General features: G+C 40.8%; 1 protein-coding gene across 1 annotated transcript; it reads right to left on the bottom strand.

Annotated features, from left to right (window-relative positions):
* Positions 1-1,922: 1,922 nt before the first annotated feature.
* Positions 1,923-27,447, bottom strand: TDRD12 (tudor domain containing 12). The gene is made up of 31 exons (XM_018086278.3): positions 27,336-27,447; positions 26,236-26,285; positions 24,592-24,750; positions 24,155-24,291; positions 22,644-22,763; positions 21,852-21,907; positions 20,357-20,442; positions 19,230-19,431; positions 18,665-18,741; positions 18,447-18,505; positions 17,658-17,718; positions 16,835-16,945; positions 16,270-16,455; positions 15,478-15,631; positions 14,242-14,369; positions 13,346-13,534; positions 12,583-12,711; positions 11,568-11,685; positions 10,664-10,797; positions 10,351-10,571; positions 10,054-10,153; positions 8,339-8,526; positions 7,811-8,021; positions 7,160-7,252; positions 5,906-6,075; positions 4,346-4,458; positions 3,505-3,559; positions 2,869-2,982; positions 2,628-2,781; positions 2,468-2,534; positions 1,923-2,123 (listed from the first exon to the last, which is right to left on the bottom strand). Exons 2-31 carry the CDS (start codon positions 26,278-26,280, stop codon positions 2,038-2,040), a joined length of 3,723 nt encoding a protein of 1,240 aa, XP_017941767.2. The 5' UTR covers positions 26,281-26,285; positions 27,336-27,447; the 3' UTR covers positions 1,923-2,037.

Below are 27,447 nucleotides of genomic sequence, written 5' to 3'. Positions count from 1 at the left end.
GCTGCTCCCAGACCAGCAAGGCGCTGTGTGGCTTGTCATGAGCCACTCTTTTTGCATCACTTGTTTGGTTCTGCTTTGTTTTCTGTATTAAACTGTCTTAGCCCATGAGGTTTGGTATTTTTACCTTTCTGATCGTGTCCCCCCTCTCAGCGTGGAGGAGAGTGTGTGAGTGGCTGCGAGGGACTCAGTTGCCCACTGGGATTAGACCAGGACAGCCTGGGACACGGGCACTGCTGGGCACAGAGTGCCATCTCTTTTGCTGCCTGCTGTGCCAAGAAGGAGGAGCAGGGGGACTCAAATTCCACCCCGGTATTCAAAGCACATGGACTCATTCCTCAGTTCCCCCTTGCACAGTTCCTGAGCAAGCCAGAGGGTACAGCCAGCACCAGCCCCGTGCTGGGGGTGTCCTGAAGAAGTTCTGTGGGCAGAGATCCCTTGGCCCCGGTGCCTCTGCTGACTCCAGGTCGCTGCCGGTGGTCTCCGGCAGTTTTTCCCACCCTGCAGAACACCTGCAGTGGTTGCCCAGTTGGGTGGGATCCGACGGAGATCACCCTCAGGGCTGCGATCTGACCCAGGACTTCTAAGGGAAAACGCACGTTTTCCTGTGAACCACGAGAACCTCCGTGCAGGTGGAGAGATCAGTGAGAGCTACAAAACAAATGCTTTCAAAAGCATAACGAACCAGCCTTATTTCCCCAAATTTTATAGCTCTTTGTGACCGCGCGTTCCAGCGCAAAGCAGCGCGCGGTGCCTCTGGAATTACTGCTGGAATTACTGCTGGAACCCAGGCCGGCGCTGACCACCGCCTGGCAAGCCGAGGCGGGGTGCAGGCGGAGCATCCCCCGGGAGGAGCGGCGCCCGCGTCCTCATCCCGGCCCCCTGGCACCAGGGACAGCGGCCCAGGGGGCCGCCCCGGCAGACGGGCTCGGCCGGGCCCGAGGGGCTTATCGGGGCCGGGAGGCGGCTCCGGGTCCGGCCAGGGGGCTGCGGCACCGGGCGGTGCCACAGGCGCGGCAGCAGGCCGGCGGAGCCGAACGCTGGTGCTCGGTGTGTGAAGGACAGCGCGGAACAGCGCCGTCGTCCGTCCGTCCGTTCCGCGCCGCAGGAACAGCCGAACACAGCAGCTCGAACACAGCAGCTCCCACCCAGCACGGGATTAGCCATTACCCCGTGCAGCCCCGGTAAACCCTGAGCAGCGCGGAACTGGTACCATCGTTACCGCGCCTTGGGGAAAAAACCCTGCAGCTCCCGACGTTGGTTATGGCCAGGATGGAAACTTGCTGGTGGCCAAAGTCAATCATCTTGTGACCATACGAACAGCAGTCCTGGGAGGCCCTTTGAGCTCTCCAGGGCTGCAGAACCAGCACCTCTCTCAGAGCAGGACCTCTCCCGGAGCTCACAACCCCTCAAGATGCTGCCTCGACTATCACAGACCCTGCAGGGCCTGGGCTTGAGGCCAGAACAATGTTACTGGAATATACTGCTGTATTTTTTACACCGTTCTTTACAGACTGGCACTTTCAGCTGTTTAATAATGTATGGCTAAACCCAGCTTTGGCTTCCACTTCATCTAAGGGGCCTTATTTCTCAAACAAAAACTAGAGGTAACTTACGTCCTTCAAATAACCCAGTGGATTAACATACCAGCAAAAAACAAATAATCACTTTATATTTAGATACTGGACATGCCAAAGAAGAACAAAACAGGCAAAAGAAAACATCAGCTGCAGGGCTCTTTTTTAAGTAGGTGATTTGACAGTTTTTTTGTTTGCATCACAGTACAGAGGAAGACCAAAACACAGGTACGTCAGCTTTTAAGTACTGCTGCAACAGGTACAGCTCTGCAAATACCTGTTCTCAGGTGACAGAATTAAAGCATAGCCATAGTCGGGTCCTGAGTGCATTAATATTTTTAATTAACAATTACATCAACAATTACATTAACAATCAAATCAACAATCACCAATTACATTAACTGTTTAATTAAAAATTAACAATATAATTCTCATCAGAGGAGAAAGGAACTTCTCCTCCCAACTAATCATCACTTTCTGTATCACTGTATTCTGATGAGTCAAACCATTCCTCACTTCCTGCAGGAGGGAAAGTCTGTTTTCCAGCACCTAAAAGTAATTAACAAAGTGCAACATTCATAAACCAAGAAAAAACAAACTTCAGAACAAATACGTGGTAGTATTAAATGATCCTAACCTAGCAAAACACACTTTAGACTAGAAACTAGACCAAATACTCAAAACTACTTCCAACTGCTTTTTGTCTGTGTGATAGAAAAATGCTCTGCTGCCTCAAGGCTGCTGTCAGAGAGCCTCTCACCTCTTTTCAGAGAACCTGAGCAATGTGGCAAGTGTCACATCTCTGAAATAAATGAGTATTTCAGAGAAAGATGATGCAAAACCGAGGATGCTCATCATTTTATATATTTTAAACAGACTCATTCAGTCCTTACCAACTGAAAAAGGGCTTTCCTCTTCAGACTCCTCCAAATGTTCAAAATCTAAAGACACGTGAATATTCTGTTGATAAAAACACTGTTTGAAATACCTGCTCTGAGGCACAACAAATGTGTTCAAAACATTCAATAACTCACAAATGAATTTTCACTTCACCTTTTTCTTCAGTAATTTGCACCATGCTCCTTGTTTTTCTTTTGCCAGAACAATCACAGCCTCTGTATCCTTAATCACACACGTGGACTTCTCTGCAAATACAGACTCTTGCAACTCCAGATCAGCCAAATAAAGTTTTTCTCCTGACCTAGCACTGCAATATACAAAAAGCTTAAAAAATTATATGCAAAAACTGATCATAAAACACTTTGTTGGTTATACTTAAGTTCCTGAAACCTACCTGAAAACCACCTTCTCTTTAGAGAACTCGCATTTAGTGTCAACTGCACTTGGTATTTTTACCTTCAGTGTAACAGTCTTGTTATCTTGAAACCACTTGATTTCTGGATGATAGCTGAAAGAAAGGTAGTTCACTGGGACTATTTTTCAAAACAGAAAACCACTGAGGTCTAACCAGGCTGTCTCACACACAGCCAGAGTTTTCCCATGAAGTCCCACAAACTCAGCCAAGTGTCCCTGTCTGCAGGGGCACTGACACCAGCAGCAGTGCCAGGCAAGCAGGTGACAGGGCACCACTCAAACTTCCTACAGAAGCACCACAGTCCCAAGTCTCTGGAAGAGCAAACTGACTAATTCAAGTGGGGAGACACACTGTTGTTTGAGATCTAAAAGGATGTCATCACTTCAGGATGACATCACGGTCTGGTCTTGAAACGCCAAAGGAAAAGCTAACTGTGGTTCTTGTAGCTTATTAAAGAGTTCTTCTAATGTGTTCTGCAGCAAATACTGTGGTATGTGCTAGCAAGACCAATCTCTGACACACAAAAGAAACTTCTCAGCTGACTACAGACACAAATACAACCCTGTCTGGCAGTTCATATAAAAGCAAAATGGGAACAAATCACTATTTTCTTACCATTTATGCTGATGAAGCATAGAGTCTTCTGCTTCCTCTGTTTGAGCTACATCATCTGAAAAGGCAACATCCAGAAACATCTCTTATACCTATACTGTAGAAACATGTATTTGCAGAAAACCCCAGTACCATCATAAAAATAACTTGCTAGCAATGAAATTACTACTGCAAGACTGTATTTGGCCTTTATATTGGGTACTTCCTATCCTGAATGATTTCATAAACTTTATAATTAACTGAAAATTTTAACTAACAAGAGTATTATAGCTGCTGTAAGAAAATAAAAATAAAAAAACCCCACCAAACACACAGCTTTCCAGGTCAGGTAAAAGTTTATTGCAGTTTCAAGACATTATTTATTTGAAACCTGAAACATGCCATTTTGGGAACTGATGGGGACTTTCAGGGATGAAACAACTCACACTGGTGTCACCACCACAGTTGTAAACACAGCATTAATGTGACTCTACCACACCAGGGAAAAAAAGCCTTCTATGATAAGCAGTCCCGGATCTCACTTGACTTTGTCTGCTGCAACTTTTTCATCTCTCAGCTTTCCCTGCTCCAGACTCATGTGCCAGCTGCTGGCAGGTAATCCTGTGTCCCCCTGCTATGCCTAAACACTTCTAAGCCTCTAGTGACTGAATACCACATCCTTCAGATTAGATTAAAAAGAAATGGGGGAGGAGGGAAGAGCTATTTTCTGCCACCTCAAATCTCAGGAAAAAAAAAAAAACCTCCCAGAGAACAACACTGTTATTCAAGCTGATATTTCCACAGATTTTAAGCACCAAGCTTGAATTCAAGTTTGAAAACCACAGGAAATTATGAGAAGGTTTACCATGTGGATAACTCCCAGAAGGATTACAGCTTTCAGGAGAAGCTTCTTCTATTGACATATCCTGTGGACTGGATGCCTTCTCTTCTACATAAGCTGTGCCCTCCTTTATGCTTCTGAACATAGGAAAACAATGTTTTAAAAGAAAACCACAAATGATACCCAGTGAACTTCACCTTACAGAAGCTCTCTGAGTCCCCCTTACTTTACTTGTAGCTTACTAACAAAGCCTGCAATAAGTTCTGAACGTTTCAACAGTAGTATCAGGCTTAGTGAATCTGTAAAAAGTGATCCAAGCAGTTGCATTAAACGTATCTGAGATGGAGCCACGGCACACAGCACCACAGTAAAGTTGGCTGGTCTCTGGCATTACATGCTTAGGTGACCATGTGGAGGTTCCCAGCCTTCCTCTCCTGTTCACTAACAGCATGAAAGGAGAAATGAATGCAAAAAAGGTTGTGCCTGGAGGTAGCAAAAATCTCACAGCCTGAGAGTCCTCTGTAAGGAATAAAACCTGAAAAAAAAAAAAGCCTTCCAAGCATCAGCAGTGCAAACACTGTTCTCATACACCAAGTCTGAACAAGAATGGGAAAAGCCAAATCCTTTGGTTAAGATTAAAATCTGGCACAGTTCTAGAGAGGAATTCAAGAGCCTCAATCTAAGATGGAAATGGAGTATGAATGGGGTCAGGGTTCCTCCTCTTGCTGATCAGTAAAGTCACAGAAACAACAGCCTAAATGAACTTGCTCAACCCTGAGACAGCACAGCCTGTGCTGGTATTACAGGACCTTTCTTGTTTACCCAGAAATAGCTACTCTGGAAGAAAGTAACTGAGATTTCTTTCTTCCTTATAAGTACTTTAAAACCCTTGGCTGGTCAGACAGAAGTACTGAAATTTATTTTCACTGACGGCTCCCCAGACTGAAGATTAAGTGGCTGCACTGGGGGCCATGCAGGGCCAGAACAAAAAGGCTACAGATATCTTGCTCATAAACATTTTACATCAAGGGCCTAAGAATCAGCAGCAGAGCAGAGTGAGATGTGCCCTCCCACCGCACTCTGTATTTATTCAGTTCTAGAAGTTTACAGGGTAAGGGAAAAAAAGTTCAGTGTTGCTTCTGCAGAACCCACCCTGCATCCACACTCCTTAAACGTACAGCTCTAATCATTTCAAAGGAAATTGGTTACATTTTCCAGCTTGCACTCTGTTGAACACACACACAGACAACATGCTCATCTGCTCTGACTCGTACTAGGTACTGACTGGTAAGCATTCAAACCAGCCACTGACCATAGTGAGTTAGAACAGAATCCATTATTTTCATCATTAACTCGACTGTCTGCATCAAATTCTAGTCTAACGTTTTCTAGAGCTGGAATTTTCTTTCTTTTGTGGTTATGTGGCTAAAGAACAGTTAAAGAGAAGCAGACACATCACAAACACAATTGTTTCTATGTTTAAATGAAAATCACAGTATTAGTAACAAAAATATTCAGTTAAAATGAAACAGTATTTTTTCCTCAGAAAAAGATATGCTGAAAAAAAAGTCTGTGGACACTTACAAGTCCTCCAAGTTCTCTGCATAATCTGACACTTGCACGTGCCTGCACAGCTTCTGAATTTCTGCCAGATGTTCTGGATTGTCAGTTCCCAGACCGGTGGACAGAATCTCAGATCGAATGTTGTACTCATTGATCCACACCTTGACACTGGAAAGGCTGGAAACCCTGACCTTGAATTACACAGCACAACAAACAGAAACCACAGTTCTTAAATGGTCTCAACTCCAACTCAAAGATGCCCTTTAAGTCAAACTTCAAGTATGGCCCTGCTGACTTACACCTGTAAGCAATTTGTTTTCTCTGATTTTCACACAGGAACCCACCTGTGTTTAACTGTTTTTCAAGTATCATCATCTCTTTCATTGTGACTACGGCTCAAGTACCTGGCAGTGTGTCCTGTCTAACAGAACCAGAGGGGCAATGAAGTAAACAATCCCAGCCCTGATCATGTAAGTGACAGCAAAAATACACATCACAGAGTAACTGTGAGTCCCAAAGAGGAAACTGCTGGGGAAAGGAGGGTGAGGGGCACAGTAAGAAAAACTGTGAAGAAAAACCAAAGCCTCAAAATTGGTGAAAGGTTGAGAAACACCATATGAAAAGAAGCTACTAAAAAGAATGACTTCCAGATCTTTTTCCACTCAATTTTTCAGCTGACTCACTCCACAAGACCAAGTCACCTGCTGGATGTTAACATATGTGAGAAACTGTAAAACAAGAAAAATTCAAGAAGAAGAGCAGCCATTCTTCCTATTTTGGACAAGAAAATGAAGGAAAAAAATTTACACGAGACAGCAAAGTAGTGCAAGCACTGTAAGAGACAGCAGACTCAGAAATGTAAACAGAATAAATTAAATCTAGTTCAAGAGCTCTTGGGTATCAGGAAACCATCTTGGAGCATCCAAGTTTCATTCTTCCAGGGGGATGTGCGATGAACTGCAGAACTGATTTTACAAGACAAACTCCTGAAAACTAGTACTGCCAAAATACACTTTTGTTACTAACTTTGTGGAGTAGTCTTGGACCATGTCCAGAATGCTTCTAAGCACCTCCAGGGATGGAGACTCTACAACCCCTGAGCAACCTGTTCCAGTGCTCAGACACCATCACAGCAAATTAACCAGCACCACTATGTGAGTACCACACAGGATAAAATCACTACAGGAACAGACACAAGGAGAGAGAATAGTGGGTGCTCTTGTTGTAATGGAGTTAAGATACCAAGATTTCATAGTGCTGTCATTCTGTACCTACCACTGGGTCAAGCCAAACTGTCTTTCCCAAGGTATGGACTACTTTTGCATGATGTAGTCTTCCTTTAATTTTGCGACGAATGTCATCAGTCACCTAGGAAAAAACAAGGTGTCATTGCATTTGGGATGTATCAATACCAACACAGCTTTACAGTTACTTTAACTATAAAACTCACTATAATGAAACAATCTTCTGAGCTTAACAATGAAAAGGGTATTCAATAAATAAATAAGAGTTTTGAATAAACCAGTGGAATACTCCACCTTAACTGTAGGTTAGAATAGTATTAGCCTTTAAAGAAGGAGCTTCCTCAATGAAAGAGCACTCAAACACAAGTCAGTTTACAGAGGTTACCCTTCTGCTGTTCCTCCCCCAGATTCAAAAGCAGCAGTAACCTCTTCTGGTAGAAACCATTTAAATCACAGAGAAGAAAATCCCATGAATTTCACTGTATTATTTTGTAGGAAAACAAAAATGGAAACTGACTTGCTGGAATCTGGCCCATTGGCAGATATTTAGTGGTAATACTAATGAAGCAGAAATCTGGTACCTAAGTTTACAGTCTGTAACTGTTGCCTTGTAGAAAGTAACACAGAGAGAGAAGGCAAAGAGCATAAAGGAAATAGCATGCAAAACCTGCTCAAATATTACCTTTGGGTTCCATTCAATTTCATTATCAATGGGTTTCACTCTACAAACTATAAATTCCACAGCCTGAGGTGGCAGACTCTGAAACCTTGCAGGTAAGTGAAGCAGCTGATCACTATTGACTTGACTTGTTCTGCCTTCATCTATATATTTAATTGTGACCTTACGGACAAAATTTTCTTCCTCTTTTGCTGGAATGTCTACCACCTGAACCCTTCATTTAGTAGGAAAAGAAACACAGAATTATTAGTCACGTAACCAGTTGTGAAAGGATTTTTTAATCTCTCATTTTAAAAATGGCATTTTCACAGCACTGTAACTAGGGAAGGGGGGGAAGGATATCATCCTGTTTGCCATTCAGCAAGTCAGAGAGTACGTGAGAGCTTCTGACAAGCATGATTTGAACAGCAGTGGGTTTTTTGCTCCTTTTGGGGATGGATTGACCTTTTTTTAACAGAGCAGTCAAATTTTTAAAAAGCTTTGTATAAAAACACGCACATGAATAAAGTAAAAAAGCCAACAAAATTTTACCTGTGGCAAAGGGCTCCCTCACATAACCCATAAAATGCTGACTTCTCCATGGTGGTTACAGAAATCCTTTGTCCTGGTACCTTAAAATAATTCCGCATTTCTTCAGCAAGAATTGTGTATTGGTCCTTTTCTTTCTCCACTATTCGGCCAAAGTAGTTTGTTGCATGTACAATGTGGAGAGGCACAATCTGAAAGGATCAAACACATTAAGCAGAAAGGAGGGCTGGAGGATTCCTTAAATCAATGGAATATAAGTCTTTATACCCAAGATCACCTACCTCTTTCCAGCCCCAAAAGGTGCCAGATGCTGCTGTACACACATATTTCAGAAGATGAGTTATTGTTAATCTTATTATTCTTAATCCTAAGTGCCTGTAGTCCAGTGGACAGGAATTTAAGGAGCAAGAACTGTTAGGTCTCAGCTGATGATATTCCACTTCAGTGAACCCTGCCAAGGTTACTCACCACTAGGACATTCCACACCATTCCAACTCAACTCTTAAGTGCTCTCCAGCCTGACAGGGAGTTTTAGAAGAACTGACTGCTCTTTTTGCACTAAAATGACTTAAATGAAAGACTACAGGTCTACAGTTGTCAACACCTATGCATAAAGTGCTCGGTGATTCCATCCAAAAGGCCATGCCAGGCAGGAGTGCTGAGATGCAAGTGGGTATGTGAGGCCAGACAGGAAGGATGGCAGGGGCCAGAGAGGCAATTCCCACTTACTAGAAATCCTAAAAAAAGCACCAGGTGCTTTTTTTTTTTTCTTCCTAAAGGAAGGAAACATTACACCAGGCTCCAAAGAAAGAAAGGGATGACCCATTTGTGAGACAGACACCCAGGCTCTGGGGCCACAACCAGCAGAACTGAAAGAGGAAATGGAGGTGGCCACAAGTGCTGCTGTGAGAACACCTCAGGTAAAGTTTCTAAAGGAGCTGGAGACACAAACTGCTGCTGGGATGCAAAGAACCACCATAGCAAAGTCACCCCAATAGCCATGAAGGTTTTCTGAATGTGGAACTATTAAAAAAAAGAACAACACTGTAGTGAAAGCACTCTGCAGCAAAAAGCACCAAAGCACTGACATCTAGTAGGAAATAACCAAACAGTTCAATTTATAAGAGAGGAGCTGTATCCCACTTCCTGTGGGTACTGCAAATGAGTACACAAGTTTCAAATTCCAAGGCCAGAAAATGCTTAGTTTTCATCAAGTTCACATGAGCACGTCAGTTAAGAAAAAATCCTCACTTCCAACAACACATCTGTCACCCTCCACTTCAACTCTTCTTCACTCCCAAAGATTACTTTGTGTTTCCTCTACAAGAACTGTAACTTAAGTTTCTGTAAGCCTTCATCTTTGTTAATTTTAGTATAAGGTCTTAAATTATAAAGGAAAGAATAAACAGAGTACAAGTCCTCTTCCCATGGAATGTGAATCTTCAAAGCAGAAGAAAAATCTAAGGTAAATTCAATCATCTGCAAAACAGTTTCAAGTTCAAGCTAAGGATGCAAGGAAAATCTGGCACACGTATTTAGGCAAGGGAGAGGGGGGAAAAACTAAAAAACAACAAACAGCCAAGACAAATGGTGTACATACTGCAATAAAATTAATGGAATACAAAAAAAAAAAAAAAAAAAAAAAAGAAGTAACTTGCTAAGTAGCTGTTTGAGACTTGTCCTCCTGGTACCCAAACCCAAGGAAAACTCTAACTTACCATCACACGTTCAGGTGTTTTTATCATTTCATCTGGGATATTCTGGGCCATGTCTATTGATACATTAATTTGATGCCGATCTGGACACGCTGTTCTATTCCTACAATAAAAAACACCACAGCTTTAGGAAAAAAGCTCTTTGTTTTCAGTCATAAACCATTTTTACTTGACTTGCAACAGACAACATGGGAAAAGAAAAAAGAAAAAAAAATCATGAGCAAAACCTGTTTCAGAAAAATTCATCAAGGAATCAGCAGCAGTCATCATTCAGGGCACAAAAACCTGACATCTCCTTACCTGCAAATCCCAAATGTTTTAAGAGAGGCACACAGGGGCCTTGAAAATTTTTCATCTTCTTCAGATTCCATCACCCTGGCAGCCAAATCATGCAGCTGTTGTGGAATTTCAGCTTCTGCACGCTTCAAATAGCTCAGAATCTCAGGTGCATGACATGGACTGTTCTCTGTCAGCAGAATGACTGATTTGGCATTTGTGTGTTCCTGATCTACAGAAGAATCCTAAAAATCATAAAAAAAAGTTTTTGAAAGCTTTTATGTATCCACCAATAATAATCCAATGTGGCACTAACCCACTAAAGGTTTACTCAGACCTTTCTCAGAGTGCAGAAGTTGTCAGTCATGCTCTGTAGGCGCTGGCCAAAGATTCTTAGGGAAGGGAAACTGAAATGGATCACACAAGTTGCATCTGTAATTCCCAAGGGCTCCAGGCAGTCATCTGTTAAAACTAAAACACATTTCACACAGACATGTAAACTTCAGACATGAGAAGTATCACATCACGTGAATAATGGCTGATTTCCTTCTCCCCTTCCACTGATTGGAAAATGAAGAAAAAGGTCTTTTCCCAATATACTTCCATAAGGCTTTATATTTCTCCAGTCAATAAATTCCATCAGCATATGGCAGACACACCATTTCTTGCCAAGCTCTAGTAATCTGGCATAATTCTGCATCTCCTGTCAGCATCACAGAATACACAGAACTGAGCACAGCCAAGTACTTCACAGGAGTGAGACACAACACACTTGAAATACTGCAGGAATGCCTACAGCTCAGTATGAACCTACAAAGTAAAGAGAAGTCCATTTTCTTGCTTTCAATGTATAAAATGGAAAAAAATTCAGTTTGAAAATGGATAAAAGCCTTTGTTACTGCAAAAAAACTGCAAAGAAAATTCTACTGAAACTCACGGAAAATTATTACAATATATCTTTTTTTCAGACTTAAAATCTCCTCTGTGGCAGAGACAACTGTGAAATAATGGTAATTCTTTGAAAACACTGGAAATTATTAACTAATGCAGGGAGAACAGTAACAGGGAAAAAGAAAACAAGAAACACCAGCTGTAGCACTAAGAAGTGAACAGACAATTGGAAAGAGTTCACAGGGATCTGCTCCTGTGGAAATGATGAGAGAACCCAGTGTAAGTACTTAGTGTAGATCTTAACTCAGCATGAAGACATAACCCCAACTAGACAGAGAGAGAATCCTCACCCAACACAACAGGAGTGCCAGAACTGTGCGTTTTTCTCCACCTCTCTGAAACACAACTGACATTACACTTGCTCTCTTTATGTTTCTTCAAGGTAACTACTGAGTTCCTCTTCAGTGCCTGGATGACAAAAGTGAAAAGTTACACATTTCTCCAATGCAGCAGTCTCTAATCAACTCTAATATAAAGTACTGTCTCTTACTAGAATCCAGCACACTTCAGATACTGCAAAGACACACACAGAAAGAATTAATGAAATTTAGGTTCCTTATATGAAAAAAAAAAATAATATGGCAATTAAGTTCCTTAATTTACATATAAAATAAAACCGAAAATCTCAGGTTTCCATGGATTAATAGATTACACAGATGTTTAAGAAAGTACAAATTTCATTTCAAGCTTTTCCCACCATTAATGTGCCCTCTCTGAGTCGATTCCACCCTCTAACAACATGAAGACTCACCTTCCAGTCTCTCAGAGCAAGCACTCCTAAAGTTAACCCTTGGAACATTTTCGTAGGCCAGGTAAGATACTCGAAGTTGGTGTATGCAAGGATTACTATAAACACATTCAACCCAACTTTACATCAACAAGCACTTCCTTAAGTGTTGGCAGGTAAGCAATTCTGATATGAAGAAATGAACTCTCAAGTACTCAAGGAAAACATGTTAGACAGTCACAAGCCTGAACCAGATTTGCTTCCATTAACAATCATCAAAAAATAAACATTGCAGATACACCAGTGTTTGCATAAGAAGAAGCCTTCAAGTATCACAGCATCTATGCCAGTTTCTGCTGGAAAAAAGTCAGTTTGATTCAACTCTGCAGGTAAGAATTCAGGAATCAATTAGCCTTTTTTTTCTCCACTAGGAGGGCAGGCTGGGGTTACTTTTAGCAGGAATAATTAAATTCCAAATTCACACTCCTCCTTTATTCTCAGAAGTAAAGGTATTTTTGTTTAACTTCACTATTAAAAAAAACCCCTACTTATCTATTTAAGTTTAAATACCCTCTTACCTTATGAATCATCTCTACTTCATTTATTGAGTCAGTGAATATCAGCACCTTCTGAAGATTTGTGTGGGTAAAATCCAGTATTTTGAGTGATTCAGCAATTTTGCTGCTGTTCATGCAAGGCTGCACGACCTAGAGACAGAATAAAACAGAGGGCTGGTAATTCATGTAACCCATACATATTTTACTATATAATTCTTCTTTTTAATAACCACTAAGCTTTACTCTATAATGCTAAAGAGAATGTAGTACATGGCAGCTCTGGTAAGTGGGAGGTCTTCAGTTGAACCTACAGGAGATACAACTCTCAGAATGCATGCACTCAGGACAGCTTCCAGAAGCATAATTAAAATCCATCACATCATCAAAATCCCACACTAAGGTTTTACAGAGCAACAAAACAAGTATTTTACTATGTCTGCCTTGGCACAGCTTACCTTGTAGTTCTGCCACTCACAGTTAACAACTGCAAAAACATTCTGGTAACACTCTGGTCACAAATTACACTGTTTGCAAATACTTCACATCAAATTCAGACTCATTTGCACTAACCATGAAATATTCAAGGGACTATCTTCACCTTAGTCCTACAAGGAAGGTAAGAGACCTTCAGCTCATTCAGTGAGTCCCTCACACAGGACTTGAACAGCTCAGACGTGGGAGGTGCACCCCAGCAGCCTGAGGTGCACCCACAGCACCACCTGCTCCTGACAAACCATCCGCGGCCACACGGACAAGCAGGGACATCATTCCCCAATTTTTTTACCTGTTGCACATTCCCACAGATGGCAGCTTCTTCGACAGCTGTTATCACAACGTAAGGATCGTTCATGAACTCCTCCAGCAGGGCTGGGATGTGTTTGTTCCACTGAGTTCCCACGGCAATGATCTGATGCGCTGGATTCCCCCGCGCTCGAGCAGCGGCCTTCTTGTAACGATCTAATACAGTAAACACCTACAAAGAAAAAAGGGTTTTTCTCTCCTCTCATCCTATTCCAGGGAGCATGTGACAAGCATGGAAAAGCAACACCGAGCACACTGGATTTTCCAGCCACAAAACCACTACCACAGCAAACCACAAATTTCACATCCCAAAAGGAAGTGTTTGCTATGTACACTTTTATCCTATTCTTCAAATGACTTCTGAAGGAAGAGAAGTGACATGACAGCATGAAGTAACAGCACGTGCACATATACAGGACTGTAATGCAGGATTCTGTTCAAAGATGGAAACCTCAGGAAAAGGATCTGTTCAAATCTAGACAAAAAGCCCAGAGGCAGTCAGCAAAAACTAGGAGGTAACCAGAAGACAAACCCAACCTGCCAATACAGTAATTTACAAATAAAAAGAAAAAAGAAGGGGTGTACCATAAAATCATTTATAAAAAAACCCAAAAATCATTAAGACAGAATGAATCTGTTCCTGATGACACTACCTTAAATAAATGCAAGCAGTCCAGCTGTGGAACATCAGGATGACCAAGAGCTTTGATTCAAGTAAAAAAAACCAACCAAAAAAAACCCCACCTAACAGGGAAAGTCAGATTTAATATATCAGAGGTCACATCTTCCAGTGTTTTTTCCCCCCCTCAGTATGTGCCACTGTTTCAGACATGCACAACTGGAACAGCATTTTACCAACTTACTGTATTACAACATTACCTGTTCAGTAGTGTCAGAGAACAGCACCTCAATCTCATCAAGAACAAGATGGCAAAGTCTACACAATAACCAGCTCTTGTGTTCCAGCAGTCTCAGAAGGCTGTCTGGTGTAGTCACTATTACTTCACCTACCAGTCAGAAAAAAAGACTGAACATTAACTTACATCTTGAAATAATATTGTTAAGACACCAAAGAACGCAGCAGCTTTCTTAAAAAGGCCACATTTGAATTTCAGATGCAACATCTTGAAGCTAGGGAGTTTTCTGTTGTTTGGTTTGGGGTTTTGGTTTTCGTTTGGGTTTTTTTGTTTTTGTTTTTCTGTTGTTGTTTTTTAAATAGAGAACACTCAATTCCATTTTCTGACTTCTGGTCAACAGTTCTTTTAAGTTTCCTTGTATTTTTCTACCCCTGCATGTCTTCCAAGACCTGAGTGGGCAAAGCTCTGAGATTTTGCAATCCAGTGAAATGTCTGAAGGTTAACAAGTTCACAAAGCAGGATGCCATTTTTTTTCCAATAAGGTACTGAAAGTAGATATAACAACTTCAGAACCAAACAGCCAGAAGGGAAATAATTAAATATGTGCAAGGACAACTTTAGAAAAGTTCAGTTTGAAAAGTGGAATAAAGCACACACTGTTAGTTTAGGTATCTACACGCATATGTCTGCATGGGTACCTATATTTATATATATATATAAATAAAACCACACCAATCCTCATCGGTGCAAATACACCAACAGCTCTACTACTAAAAGATCTGGATTCATCCAGCAGGCTCAAACTTGAATGATGGATGAAAGAATACAAACTGCTGAAATGAAAAGTCTTACATATAGTTTTATCCATGGTTCTTGTTCCCTTGGCAAAAAAAGCCACTTTTGAAAATGCAATTAACAACCAAGGCTTAACAAAGGGACCAAACTAGATTAATAAACTGAAATGGTCTAACTACATACACTTAAGCAGGGCAAGTCTCCCTTCAGCTTTTTTATTACTTCTGTGCTGTTTCTCTGTGGAGCACCCTCTGCATACTACTGAGATATATGCACAAAGTACTGAGCATTTATTGCATTACAAGTTGTAAACAACTATTAAAACAAACAAACAAACAAACCCCCCTTCACTTTACGGAACCAAACACTTAAGGAGCAGAAATTGCTTCTTTCACATGTTCCTGCAATTAAGGCAGCCCACACTGCCTTCAAGCACAACTAGGACGACAGAAAGTATTCTTACAGCCTCGGGTTTCCACATGGCTGGCTGCTTCCTTGTTCTGCCCAAGGATTATCAACATTGGATGAAGGTCTCTGCAGCCTTTCTGGTACGTTTTCAGTAGGTCAAAAACAAGTTGTGCCTTCTTCCACCCAGGACATACAATAAGTGCTAGTGGCTAAATACACGGGTACAAAAAAATTTGACACCACAGTACCAGACAGAAGTAAAGAACCTTTAAGAATTGTACTATTTCAGGATTTAGGGCAAAGCCACAATCTACAACACAGCCTTTAAGTACTTCAAAACTGAGGCTTTCAGTACTCTAGCACCTCCTCAATGCACATGTTACAGACCCAAAGGGATGCATGCAACAGTAAAAGGTCCAAAAATTTAACAGAAGCAGGAGCATCTTGTCCTACTTGTTTTACTGGGCCACTTTCAGAGGTCCCCTACAAACTCAATAATTCTGTTTCTGTGATTTAATCAAGTTAGAAAATTAATTATAGTATTTAAAACAGCCAATACCCATTTTAATTTAATGATTACATACCACTCCTGTAGAAACAAAGCTTCATCACAAACTGAAGTGCCAGGACATGAACCACTTGTTAGGGATTACTTGATAAATAAGTCTGGGACTCCCCCATTCACACAGTCTAGCTCTGTAAGACTCTAAGCAGAGGCCTTATAGACACTGGCAGGTATCATGAAGATACACTGAGATCACATTCCAAACATTCACTGGCTTTCTGATCACTGTTCTACAGCTGCACTTTACAGGAGTAACAGGTTTCTGTTCTAGTATATACCTACTCCACTCGTGTGTGGCAAGGCTTGGTAGGCACTTTTAATCTGCAAAAATGTAAGAACTGGTGGAATATATAAGAGAGGATCATTTCCCTGGTGGGAGATGGCAACAACATCATATCCCCAGGCTGCTGGTGGCCAACAGTAAGACTCTGTGAAGTTAGGGCCTGAAAATTTGTTCTGAGCAAGTTCCTGCAGAAAAAGAAATTAAAGAGTTCCACATGAAAACCGTGTGCTTAAACACCAACAAAACATGACAAAACATAACACCAAGTGACTTAAAAGCTTTTGACCCACTACAGACTACATGTCCTTAGCAGGTAACACAAAAAGAGTTCTTCTGAGCTGAGTTGTTAAATTCATTAAAATTCAAATCCCAGGACTTGTACCAGTGATTGATATATACCAGAAGAAACTTGTACAATTCTTACAGCATCTCTCTGAAGCTTCAATCACATGAACAACCTCCTCAAACAAACTGAGGTATTACTGTAGTATTTTGTATATAAAGTTAAGGTATGATGCTTGTCTTAAAAAGATAATCAGTGTAACATCATGACATTAGCATTACCTTTTTCAGACCATCAGAAAGTGGTGCTGTTTTCAAAACTGATGATGGCTCAATTTTCTTGCTAAGGAACACGAAGTTTTTTCCTTCCCCAAGACTTTGAAAACTCTGAAACTAATGACAAACAGATGACAAAGGCAATACTTAACAAAAGGGGTTTAGCTTACATTCAACTCAAAAGCACTCATTGTACTTAAGAAACAGTATTTTGATGAAAATGAGCCACATAAAATTGTAAATACACCTTAAATATGATTCGTGCATACTGATACGTTACACAGACCAATGACAAGACAAATACTCATTATTACTAGCTCTTAAAGAAAGGTTTTTCAAGAGGGTCTTAACACAACCATGTTAAACCCCTCAAGAGCAGCAGTGGATGTTCTGTGCACAGCTGGCACGAGGCTCCACCCCTGAGGCAACGAGCAGCACCAGGCAGGGACTGCAGGCACAGCACAGATGGCAATTTCTCTCTGTTGCTCCTTCCCTGTGTTCCCTTCCCACTTCTTTGCTCCAGTGTGGGTCCTCTACAGACTGCAGTCCCTTCAGGATCACCTGCACGGAGCTCCCCCTACTCCTCTGACCTTGGCATTACCTCTGTTTCTCATCTTTCTCTTCTCTTGTTCCCTCCCCTGTGTTTTTTTCGCCCTGTCTTACATTCACAGAGGGTCCCCAGCCTGGCTGAGCTTTGGCCTGCCCTGGGTTTTGTTATCAACGCAGCTGCCACCAGCCCCTGACCTCCTCCCACCCCTGCAGACCCAACACTACCAAAACCAAAACATCTGCACAAGAGAAGTTAAATGAAAGATGATGCTTGAAATACCTGCTGGCCATTTTCACCCGTGTGAGTCTGAAGGGAATTGGAACTTAACAACTGCGGAAGCCTGAGAAACACACGAGCATTAAATCCAACATAAATGCAAAAGTAAATATTTATAATTTATAATTTATAATTTATAAATACCACCATTTCCAAAATGTCACAAAGCAACACAAAGTATTTCTGATGTATTATCTACGCCAATGAGAAAAACCTTTCAACATGGAAGAAATCAAAAATCACCCCTTTGAAAAAAAAAATAGTGAAAATAATCCTACAGAACTTTGTTCAAAGATAATCAGTAGGTTCCTTGACTTTAGAAGAAAAATAGACTGGACTGCAGGAAAAAGGTTTCTTAAAAGTTTCAAAACATGAAACAACTGATCTTTACATCAGTTAGAAACAGAGATAGAAAACACTCCTGGGGCTTATCACGTATGCATCAACTGACATACAGTACAAGTAAGTTCATAGTCATATTTCATTAAGTTTTAAAACTTTATAAATCACACTAAGAACAAAATAAAGCAAGTTAACACATGCAGTGTGCAGAAAAATACTTCCCCACCATATCCTTGTTGTTAAGTTACTGATTAGAAAGAACTGCTATTTTTCTTGTAGTCTGGGTAACCATCAGCAGCCTCAAATTCCCTCCTTCCCCACAGGATGTGTATGCACCTTCCCTTACACCCCCGCCCTTTAGCTGCCTAAGAGCAGCAACTGGAAACAGACTACAGCTCCCAATTATCTGATTACATAATCACTTAAAATATTTAACATGCTGCACCATACCTGTCCGTTTGAAGTGCTTTACTTTCCTTCAAAGGCAAACCTGGAGTTGCGTTGCCCATCTAGCAAGGAAACACATTTTAACACTAAAATACCGTCCAAAAGCAACATTTAAAATACAGATCCATGTTATACTGGATGACTACAGTCTTCCTAATCCGACCTACGTATGTTTAATTTAGTTTGTATTTCACAATTTAAATACAAAATGTAATACTTACGGGCACAGTATTTTCATTTACAACTCTGCTTGACCTTTGGGATGTCTCTTCAAGAACAGAACTAAAACCAGCAAGACCTAGAAAGGTAGAGTAAAAAATGCAGATGCACATTTTTGATTATCTGAACACACAAAAAGCCAGTATTTTTATTTACAGAGGGTTGCCACCGACTTGTTTAGTTGCTTGTATCATTTCCTAATGGCAAAAACAACAAATAGTTGTCTTTATGTAAAGATAACTACACAGGTGAACTGAGTGAAGAAGGGGAGGGGATGGAAGGTTCATACTTTTATAAAGAAAGGCATGAATCACAATGACACAAGTCATTGTAAACATTCCTTTCAGAAGTAACTCTGCTCAAATAAATCCCTCCAAATTCCAAACAACCCAGTAATGCATCACTGATCAATGCCACAAGTAGTATCAGCAACACCTAATGCTACTACCATATCAACAAGCACTTGTGTGATCACCTCAGCCTCCCTTTGCCTATACAGCACAAAAAGGGACTCAGACTGAGGCACAAGGTTCATGGCTGTATTGCTTCCCCACACACAGTTCCCACCTGTTTCAGGATGTGGTGATATCTTCTCCCCAAACGGCAGTTTTGGCCTAGGAACAAATGTAGGACCCACAAACTCCACTGGAACCCACTCAGCATTTAGTGATGCTTTGATGTCTGAATCACCTGCAGGACTCTCTGCATTCCCTTTAGGTTCCTCGTAACGAGCAAAGTACTTTGTGACCAGATCATCATTAACACATATCTGTAAAACAACAAACTCTTTACTCATCACTGTCAGCAAGCAATAAGCTACACCCCTACATACTTGATTAGAATTTATTTGAAGCTTTAAATAACAGCAGTGATTTTATAAATTATAAAACAACTCAAACCAACCAACCAAACAGAACTCCAGACACAAGCAGTACCAGTGAATACTTTCTAAAGAATATTAACTCCAGAAAAGGAAAGTCAGTCCTATCTTCCTGTATGTTTTTTCAATGGGTGTTAATTAGTTGTGAGTTTCATGCTTCTGGCCAAAATTCTGTACTGAATTAACTTTTTCTATGAGCCCTTCAAATCTAAAAGAACTCCCTAATTCAGTCTAGCTGGTTTATTTCTTTTGGACTCAGCACACATCAAAATCTAGCAGAAATAAAGTAATATCAAACTACAACTTCCTGTATCTACCATACAGCTGCTTAAGTCTGGTAGTAGCTACAGCAGAGATTTGGCACAAGTTGCACATTTTAGCAAGTGGAACTAGATTGGGGTTTGTTTTTCCAAATCCTTGAGGACTCAATTGTATACAAAAGCATGAACTTCCAGTTATTTTTAGAATATTACACAGCTGCCCTACTGAAACATCTTCAAATATGATACCACAAAAAGGTGACATCACAAGAAGTGCACCAAATAATTCACACAGTTGTCCACTTGAAGTACTGGCTGGATTTCACTTGTCAGTAACTTCCAAAAAATGGTTCACATACAGGAAAATGCAATTTCTGCCTCTTGGAATTTCTCCAGAAGTCTACATCAAACAGAACTATAATAAACCTCTAATAAGTTAATGATTTAGCATCTACTGTATCTGATAGAAATTGCAAAACTCACAAGTCGTGCTTTCCAGTCTTAAACTAATAGCAAAGTGCATCAATAGGTTTGAATATATAAAAGTATCTTACCTTTTCACCTTTTACAGTCACGAAAAGGAAGACCTGAAACACACTATCTTCTAGTGCCTGCACCTTGGCTTTAACCTCAGTAGCCTCTAAATGTAGTAGTGAACACAAGAACAAGAAAAAAAGATTAAACCCTTAATCAAACTATCTTTATTTGTAATGTCCAAGACAGATAAAACCAGAAATCACAACTCAATGTGTAACTTATTCCTGCAGAGAAGCTAAAACAAACCTAGTAATGTTTGCTTTATGTGAAATAAACAAGAAAGTTAACAATAAAAACTTAAAAAAGTTCCAAAAAGGAAGTTGCCCTTACTCTTTGAATGAGGATTGAGAGCTGCAACAGATTAATGACCTCTTGAGACAAGCTGCTCTTAGTTCTACACTAAAGTCTTGGTTGATCTTTTAGACACTGACAATCTGGAGCACCAGTGTGTGCTTTCCAACAGTGACATTTACTTTTTGTGAAAGAAGCTGTCTGTGCACATCTGTACAGCTTTGTAAAGCATTTCATTCCAGCAAACACAGACGATAAAAGTCCATTCCCAAATCCTGAAGCAGTTGTACCTACACTAATGATGGACTAGCAACTGAAACAAGTATGGATTACTACTTATGGGACAGTCTAGGAATATCTATTTTGTTATTGCTCCCTACTAACCTTTACTTTGCACAGTGATACTTTGATGTGTGTAAAGGGGGGGGAGTAAATAGCAAGAAGTGCTATGCCTCGGTGTGTGAAATTATCAGCCTAAAGACCTTTTCTTCCTTTCATAACTCATCCCCTCCTTCCCAAATACCTTCTGTGTGGAGTTTGGTAATACTGGTAAGTAAGGAGGGAGGTAATTTTTCAGGTAGAAGCAAGTAAGCCAGTACAAAGCCCCAGGAAACAGCTGCTTTTTTACTAAGACCAAAAGGGAATATCAGAAGGGAAGGCTTGATATGAAAAAAAACAGGACAGTCAACTGGAACACCAAACATGGGAAGGGACAAGAACAAACTGGATAACAATATGTGGAGCTCAATCTATTTGTTAACAACTGTTACAAAGACATTCCTCTTCTGAGCTGGTGTTTACATCCCTGCCAAACAACAACTGAATGAGTGAACTCCTAAGCCAGGTGTTGCCACCTCTGTACAAACCACCACATGTGATGCTGATTCAGGGACTCACACCAAATACACAGAAAGGCTCCAATGTCCAAAGCAAACGTTACATGAATGCCCCCTTATTTAGCCTGCCAGAAGGCCAGATACAATCTAGTCAACCACCAAAATTTATGCAGCCTGGAAGCCCACAGTACTCAAAATGCAGTTCCACAAACATCTGTGCCTTACTCTATACAAAAAAACTTATGCAGCTCCTTTCTCTTTATGTTTAACATACAACATTCTTAAATATAACCAAGTATACATAAGTATAATAAACTTGTGTCTATACACAAGTACTATATTTCTCTAACATTTTTTTTTTCCCCGAAATAGAAGCATTTTTTACCTTTGAGAAGGTCTCGAAAATACTGGACAGCAGCAGTATCCCATCTTCTGGCTGGTCTAGGAAAATAAACACAACAAGTTGTCCCACATCATCAAACATGAAAATGGTCGTTTCAGAAAGAACTCTGTGCTTGTAAAGAAATTATTTTAAGTCATGCCAAATTTACAAAGTGCACCAACTACACATAAGCAGAATCTTACTACTCAGAACATTACTTCAGTCTTGGTAATATTGTTTCAGTTCACCAATAAAAGGAACTGAGCAAAATTACAGGATATTGCTTGGTCCAGGTAAGATGGCCTACATCCAACATGAAATATAATGGAATCATAGAATCATTTAGATTGGTAAAAAACACCAAGATCATTGAGTCCAACCATTAACTCAGTACTGCCAAGTCCAGCACTAACTTATGTCCTCAGGTACCACATCTACACATCTTTGAAATCCCTCCAGGGATGGTGAATTTGACACTGCCCTGGGCAGCCCCATCCAACATTTAACAATCCTTTCAGTGCTGAAGTTTTTCCTAAACCCAAGCTAAACCTTCACTGGTGCAACCTGAGGCCATTTCCTCTTGTCCTATCACTTGTTACTCAAAAGCAGAGCCCGACCCCCACCTGGCTCCACTTGTCAGGGAGTTGTAGAGAGCGAGAAGTTTTCCAAGTCTGATTTCCTGTGTTCTTCTTGAAATGTAATCCTTCCCACAAAAAAATTCTGCACTAAAAACTCCTCCTAGAAACCTTTTCTTAAAAATCTATGAATAGAATGTATTTATTAAACCCTACTTACCCTATTTTGGCAGTGTTTTCACAGAAGTCAATATGCAACGTCACTGGCTTCGTGCAGTACAGGCTACACTTCTTTGCTCTGTATGGGAGCTTTGAAAATACTCCCACTGGAACTCGAATGCTGAAAAACAGAAGGGGAAATTACCTCACTTTACAGGGCAGATTTTGTTCTCCAGAAGTCACTGGTCTCAGACACATCCTCCTGTTACCCTGTACCTGACAACACAGTTCTTCCAGGAATTTGGCTCCCACCCTGGAACCCCTGTCTTCCCTAAGAGAAGGCACCATCAGGACTGGTGAAGGGATTTACTCTGGATAGGAATGCACATCCTATGTACTTGGAATCTTTCTGATCCTTTGTCACTGCAGTTTCAAGTCTTCTTGATATTTATCTTATAAATATCTTCCTTTTTAACCCTCCCACTACCACATACACCACCTGGCACCGCATATTCCAGCTTGCAGATTTTAATTCTGTGCGAGAAACCAGGTATGCTTAACAAGAAAATTTAATACACACACAAATTTGCATTTGTACTCATTTTCCTAAAAAAGAATTTATTCTTTACAAGTGTATCACCAGGGAGTTAATCTTACCCTTTACACTCGGTTTGGTTGGAGATTTTTAATAATCAGCAAGACATTGCATGCAGCAAGCTTTTAAGGTGCATGTATTTATCACTTTTGTTAATCTTTTAGTGTGTTATGAAAAAAGCAGTAAATCACACATTTATTTCTAACTGAATGTATTTTAAACTTGGGGCATTGTCATGTCATTTCCCAACACAGCAACAGTCAATTTAAAAACACTATTTAACTTAAGAATTATTTTAAAGTATTTTATATAAACTTTAATTCTGTGGACTACTACGAAAACCAATTTGTTTAAGTTTCTTGTACTCTAAGTTGCATGTTTTAATAAAGAAACAAACTTTAAAACTAAGAGCTGGAATAGGTTTCTCTAGAACAGATTTTTCAAGATTTTAGGAACAGAAGGTTTCCTAATGGCTTTGTCAAAAACCTGGAACCTGTGGAAACTCTTAGTAAACAATTAGTAAACTGCAGTGGGAAAAACCCCACAGATTTCTGTTCAGATGTCAAAAGCTGTTATAGAAAGTGAACCCCTGCTTCCATATATGGTTTGTAACTGATTTTCACTGACCATAACTTTAATTTTTTTTTTAGTATAGACCCACTTACTAAGGGAAGAAAGAATATATAAATAGCATTAACCAGCAGTCTTACATTTCAGCCATAACAAACTGACATTATTTCTATTTTGAATCTTTAAAAAAACAAAGCCTAAGATGGAAAGCTTCTTTAAAAGTTCACAAAATAAGGACTGGTTTGCACCCACACTTGCAAGAGCCTATCACCCAGCTAGCAGCTCCTGAGGACCCAACCCACACCTCAATTCAAAGCCTTGTCACCCTGAACCTGAGTAAGTGTTAATAGCATCTGTATCCATTAACTAACAAGTATCTTACAGGGATAAAAAACTCTGACACATACTTGTCTGATTCAACCAAACTGTATTTGGCATAATCCACAAGGAAACATCTGAGCTGGTCACGAACCGCGTGGCCCTGGGCTGACTGAAAGACTGCCCTGCACCAGCACTTGAGCTCCTCACTGAAAACCACATAAACCTGAGGAAGAAAGAAGACAACAGATTCCTGCAAATGGCCTGAATTACACTCAGAGGTCTTTCAGAGGCAAGAACATTTATTACACAGCCCTACATTTTCTTCGTAAAATGCAAGCACTGCAGCGTGTGCAGTTATGAAGCTTACAGATGAGAATGAGAACACAAAACCCACAGAGATCCCATTATCTACTTTTCTACATAGCTATACAAACCCCCCAAAAAAGCAAGCATCTGTCACTTCACCTCAAACCAATGCAAAGAACAGACTATTTCTATGTACATGATACAGCAATGACTTTACCTGGTCGCCTTCTATCGCCTCTGGTTTTAATTTCTTCACATCTTTATGTTTGTCATAGAACTCAGTCATTTGAGCATTCAGGTTGTTGTATGCCACTTCATAGATTTGGCCTGGTACACATTCTTTCACAGCAAGCCAAAAGCAACTTGGATCTTCAATCTGGGGCAAGGGGTAGAGAACAAGTACTATTAACTCCTGCTAAAATGATAAGATGCTTTTTAAGAACATCTGAGCAGCAAATGTACAAACAAAACTTCATCTACTGTGAGGCACCTTCAAAATCATGGTGACTGATACTGAGCATACAGAATGTTACCAAGCAAACCATCTTTCACACCGTTAGTTCATGAGATTAATTCTCAGCTTCCAAGTTTCTTTAGCACTGCAACAAATGCCACATGAAGTCTGCAAGAGAGTAGCACTTTCTAAAAGCTGGTTAAACCAAACACTGGGCAAAGTGCAAAGACAAAGCTTTTTACTTCCTTATGAAGTCTTCAAGAGTTCATATAAAAACCTCAAAATATGTGATAAACCCCACCAACAGGCACTTTTTCGTACTCAGAGTCTGCATGATGGCCAGTTTCTTTAAAGTGGGGTGACAGCTTCCTGCCCAGCCTTTGTAAACCCTCATAGTCCAGTGTTCCAGCTGATCTGGGTCCACAGTTGTTGTGGGTTAATCTCAGCAGACAACTAAACCCCACACAGCTGCTCCCTCCCTCCCATCCCTGTGGCAGGATGAGCAGCCAATTAAGAGGATAAAAGTGAAAAACTCACAGGTTGATATAGTAACAGCTGACACGGCAAAGCAAGAGCTGCACGTACAAGCAAAGCAAAATAAGGACTGTGTTCACTGTTTCCCATGGGCAATCAGTTGCTTGGCCATTTCCAGGAAAACAGGGCTTCATCACTCACAGTGCTGACTTGGGACTTGCAAATTTGATGACCACAGACATCCCCCTTCCCTCCTCCTTCCCTGCAGCTTTTATTGCTGAGCACGACATCCTGTGGCAGGAAATATCCCTGGGGTCAGCTGTCCTGGCTGTATTCTGTGTTTTCCACAACCTCCTGTGAAATTCAGTATAATCTAGACTACAGTACATACTATTTAAGACTGTGTTGCACAACTATCTTAGATTTTAGCTGTATTCCTTATTTTGGAAAGAAAGGTTAAAAAGTGGAAGAATGGTGAGGAGGATGGTAAGTTTGCTCAGGTGACCTTGCAGCTGGGAATACCAAGGCCTGAAGAATAACAGTGTGGGAAACCCCATATATTATGCCTACTGCTGTTTATCCTCTGTTTTGAGAAGTACAATTTCTGTGTAGAGACAACGTAGGTGTTTGGGGAGACTTGGAGGCACTGTCAGAGATATGTTGAGCTCCCTGTTTAGGGGGAGAGATCAAAGCTCAGAAATCATGAAAAGCACAGGGTAGATCATGGCATGGTGGTAAATGATATGCACACAGCTATTTTGTGAGGAAAACAAAACCTAAAAGAAATGACAAAACGTTTATAACCCATATTTGACCCCATACAAGGAGTACTGGTGAATGGACATACACAAGCACCTTGTTTGTAAATCTCACCTCCAGAAAGTCACATGGAAATAAACATCAGTCCTCCACGCTTTAAAAACACCAACATACCTTTAATACCACAACATCCACGTTTGTCCCGTGTGGCACATTCATCACTTCTGTAAAAGAACGGCAAACATTCGATTAACAACTTTTAGAGCCACCATTTGTTTGGAAGTGTATCTAAAGAGCAGACACCTAAAAGCATCTATGGATTTTTACTACCTATGTCAGGAGTATTAATCTAGGCAACCTGTTAACATATTTCAAAGGGTTCAACCAGCCTTCTTAATGAGGTGCTATGCTAAAGTACAATTAAGATTTGCCATCTCTTCCATTCAAAGCCCAACAGACATAGGCTGATTGCAGACAAGGGCTGCTACAAGCTACCTACATGACCAAATGGACACCAGAGGGAAATATTTACGTGTTTAAAGAAAAAAAAACAACCCACACCCTAACACAAAAGAGGAGTCCCAAACCTAGGGATTACAATGGAATAATTAAACTACCTGCAGACTGAAGTAACTTGCGTTTCATTTTGGCACAAACCAGCATTCCGTGGTATCATCCCCGCAGTGTCTACCTTACGACCTAATTCCCCCTGGAAATAAGTACCTAATAAAATGTTTCAAGAAGGAAGATCAAGACATCGGCCTTCCACTTCCAAAGCTATTGCTGAACAAGTCACACTAAGCAAGCAGCCACACAGCTGCCCTGCGGTCACAGCGAGCAACAAGCTCTGCTAAGACTGAGCACTAATTATTCCCAGTTTAACATGACAATGGAACAGCCCAAACTCTTTGGGAGGCTTTACCTAAGGTCGTTCGACACAAGGCAAGCTCCTGAGTCTCACAGAGGTGTCTCAGCACTGCGCTATCACACACTCCGACAGTGAGATACATTGTGCTGCCCTAAGACATTTAAAATAGACGCCTTTTTTTTTTTCAGCAATAACATGCGAGGGGCATAAATAACCTCAGCTAATGTCTCAGGTGGATTAGTGGAAACACAGAAAACGCCCCAACAAAGTATCGGGGACGAAGCACACACACAGAAAAGGCGAGCGCTCCCAACACGCTCCCAGTAACATTCCCGCTTTGGTAAGAACTGAGCAAGAACACAACTATTTTACTCAAACCCCCCCACCCACCGCGGACAGCAGTCACCTCGTAAAAATGCCTCGTCCCAACCCGCTGCCGTGACACCACCCCCCGAGAGGCAGAAGGAGCCTCTCCGGCAATCCCGGTCCTCGCAGACCCTCCTGGAAAACCCAAACCA

Source organism: Manacus vitellinus, unplaced genomic scaffold, assembly GCF_001715985.3.
Source record: "Manacus vitellinus isolate BGI_N305 unplaced genomic scaffold, ASM171598v3 scaffold_10_pilon, whole genome shotgun sequence".
Classification (NCBI taxonomy): domain Eukaryota; kingdom Metazoa; phylum Chordata; class Aves; order Passeriformes; family Pipridae; genus Manacus; species Manacus vitellinus.
Note: the sequence above shows the minus strand (reverse complement) of the source record. Positions and strands in the feature narration are given on the sequence as shown.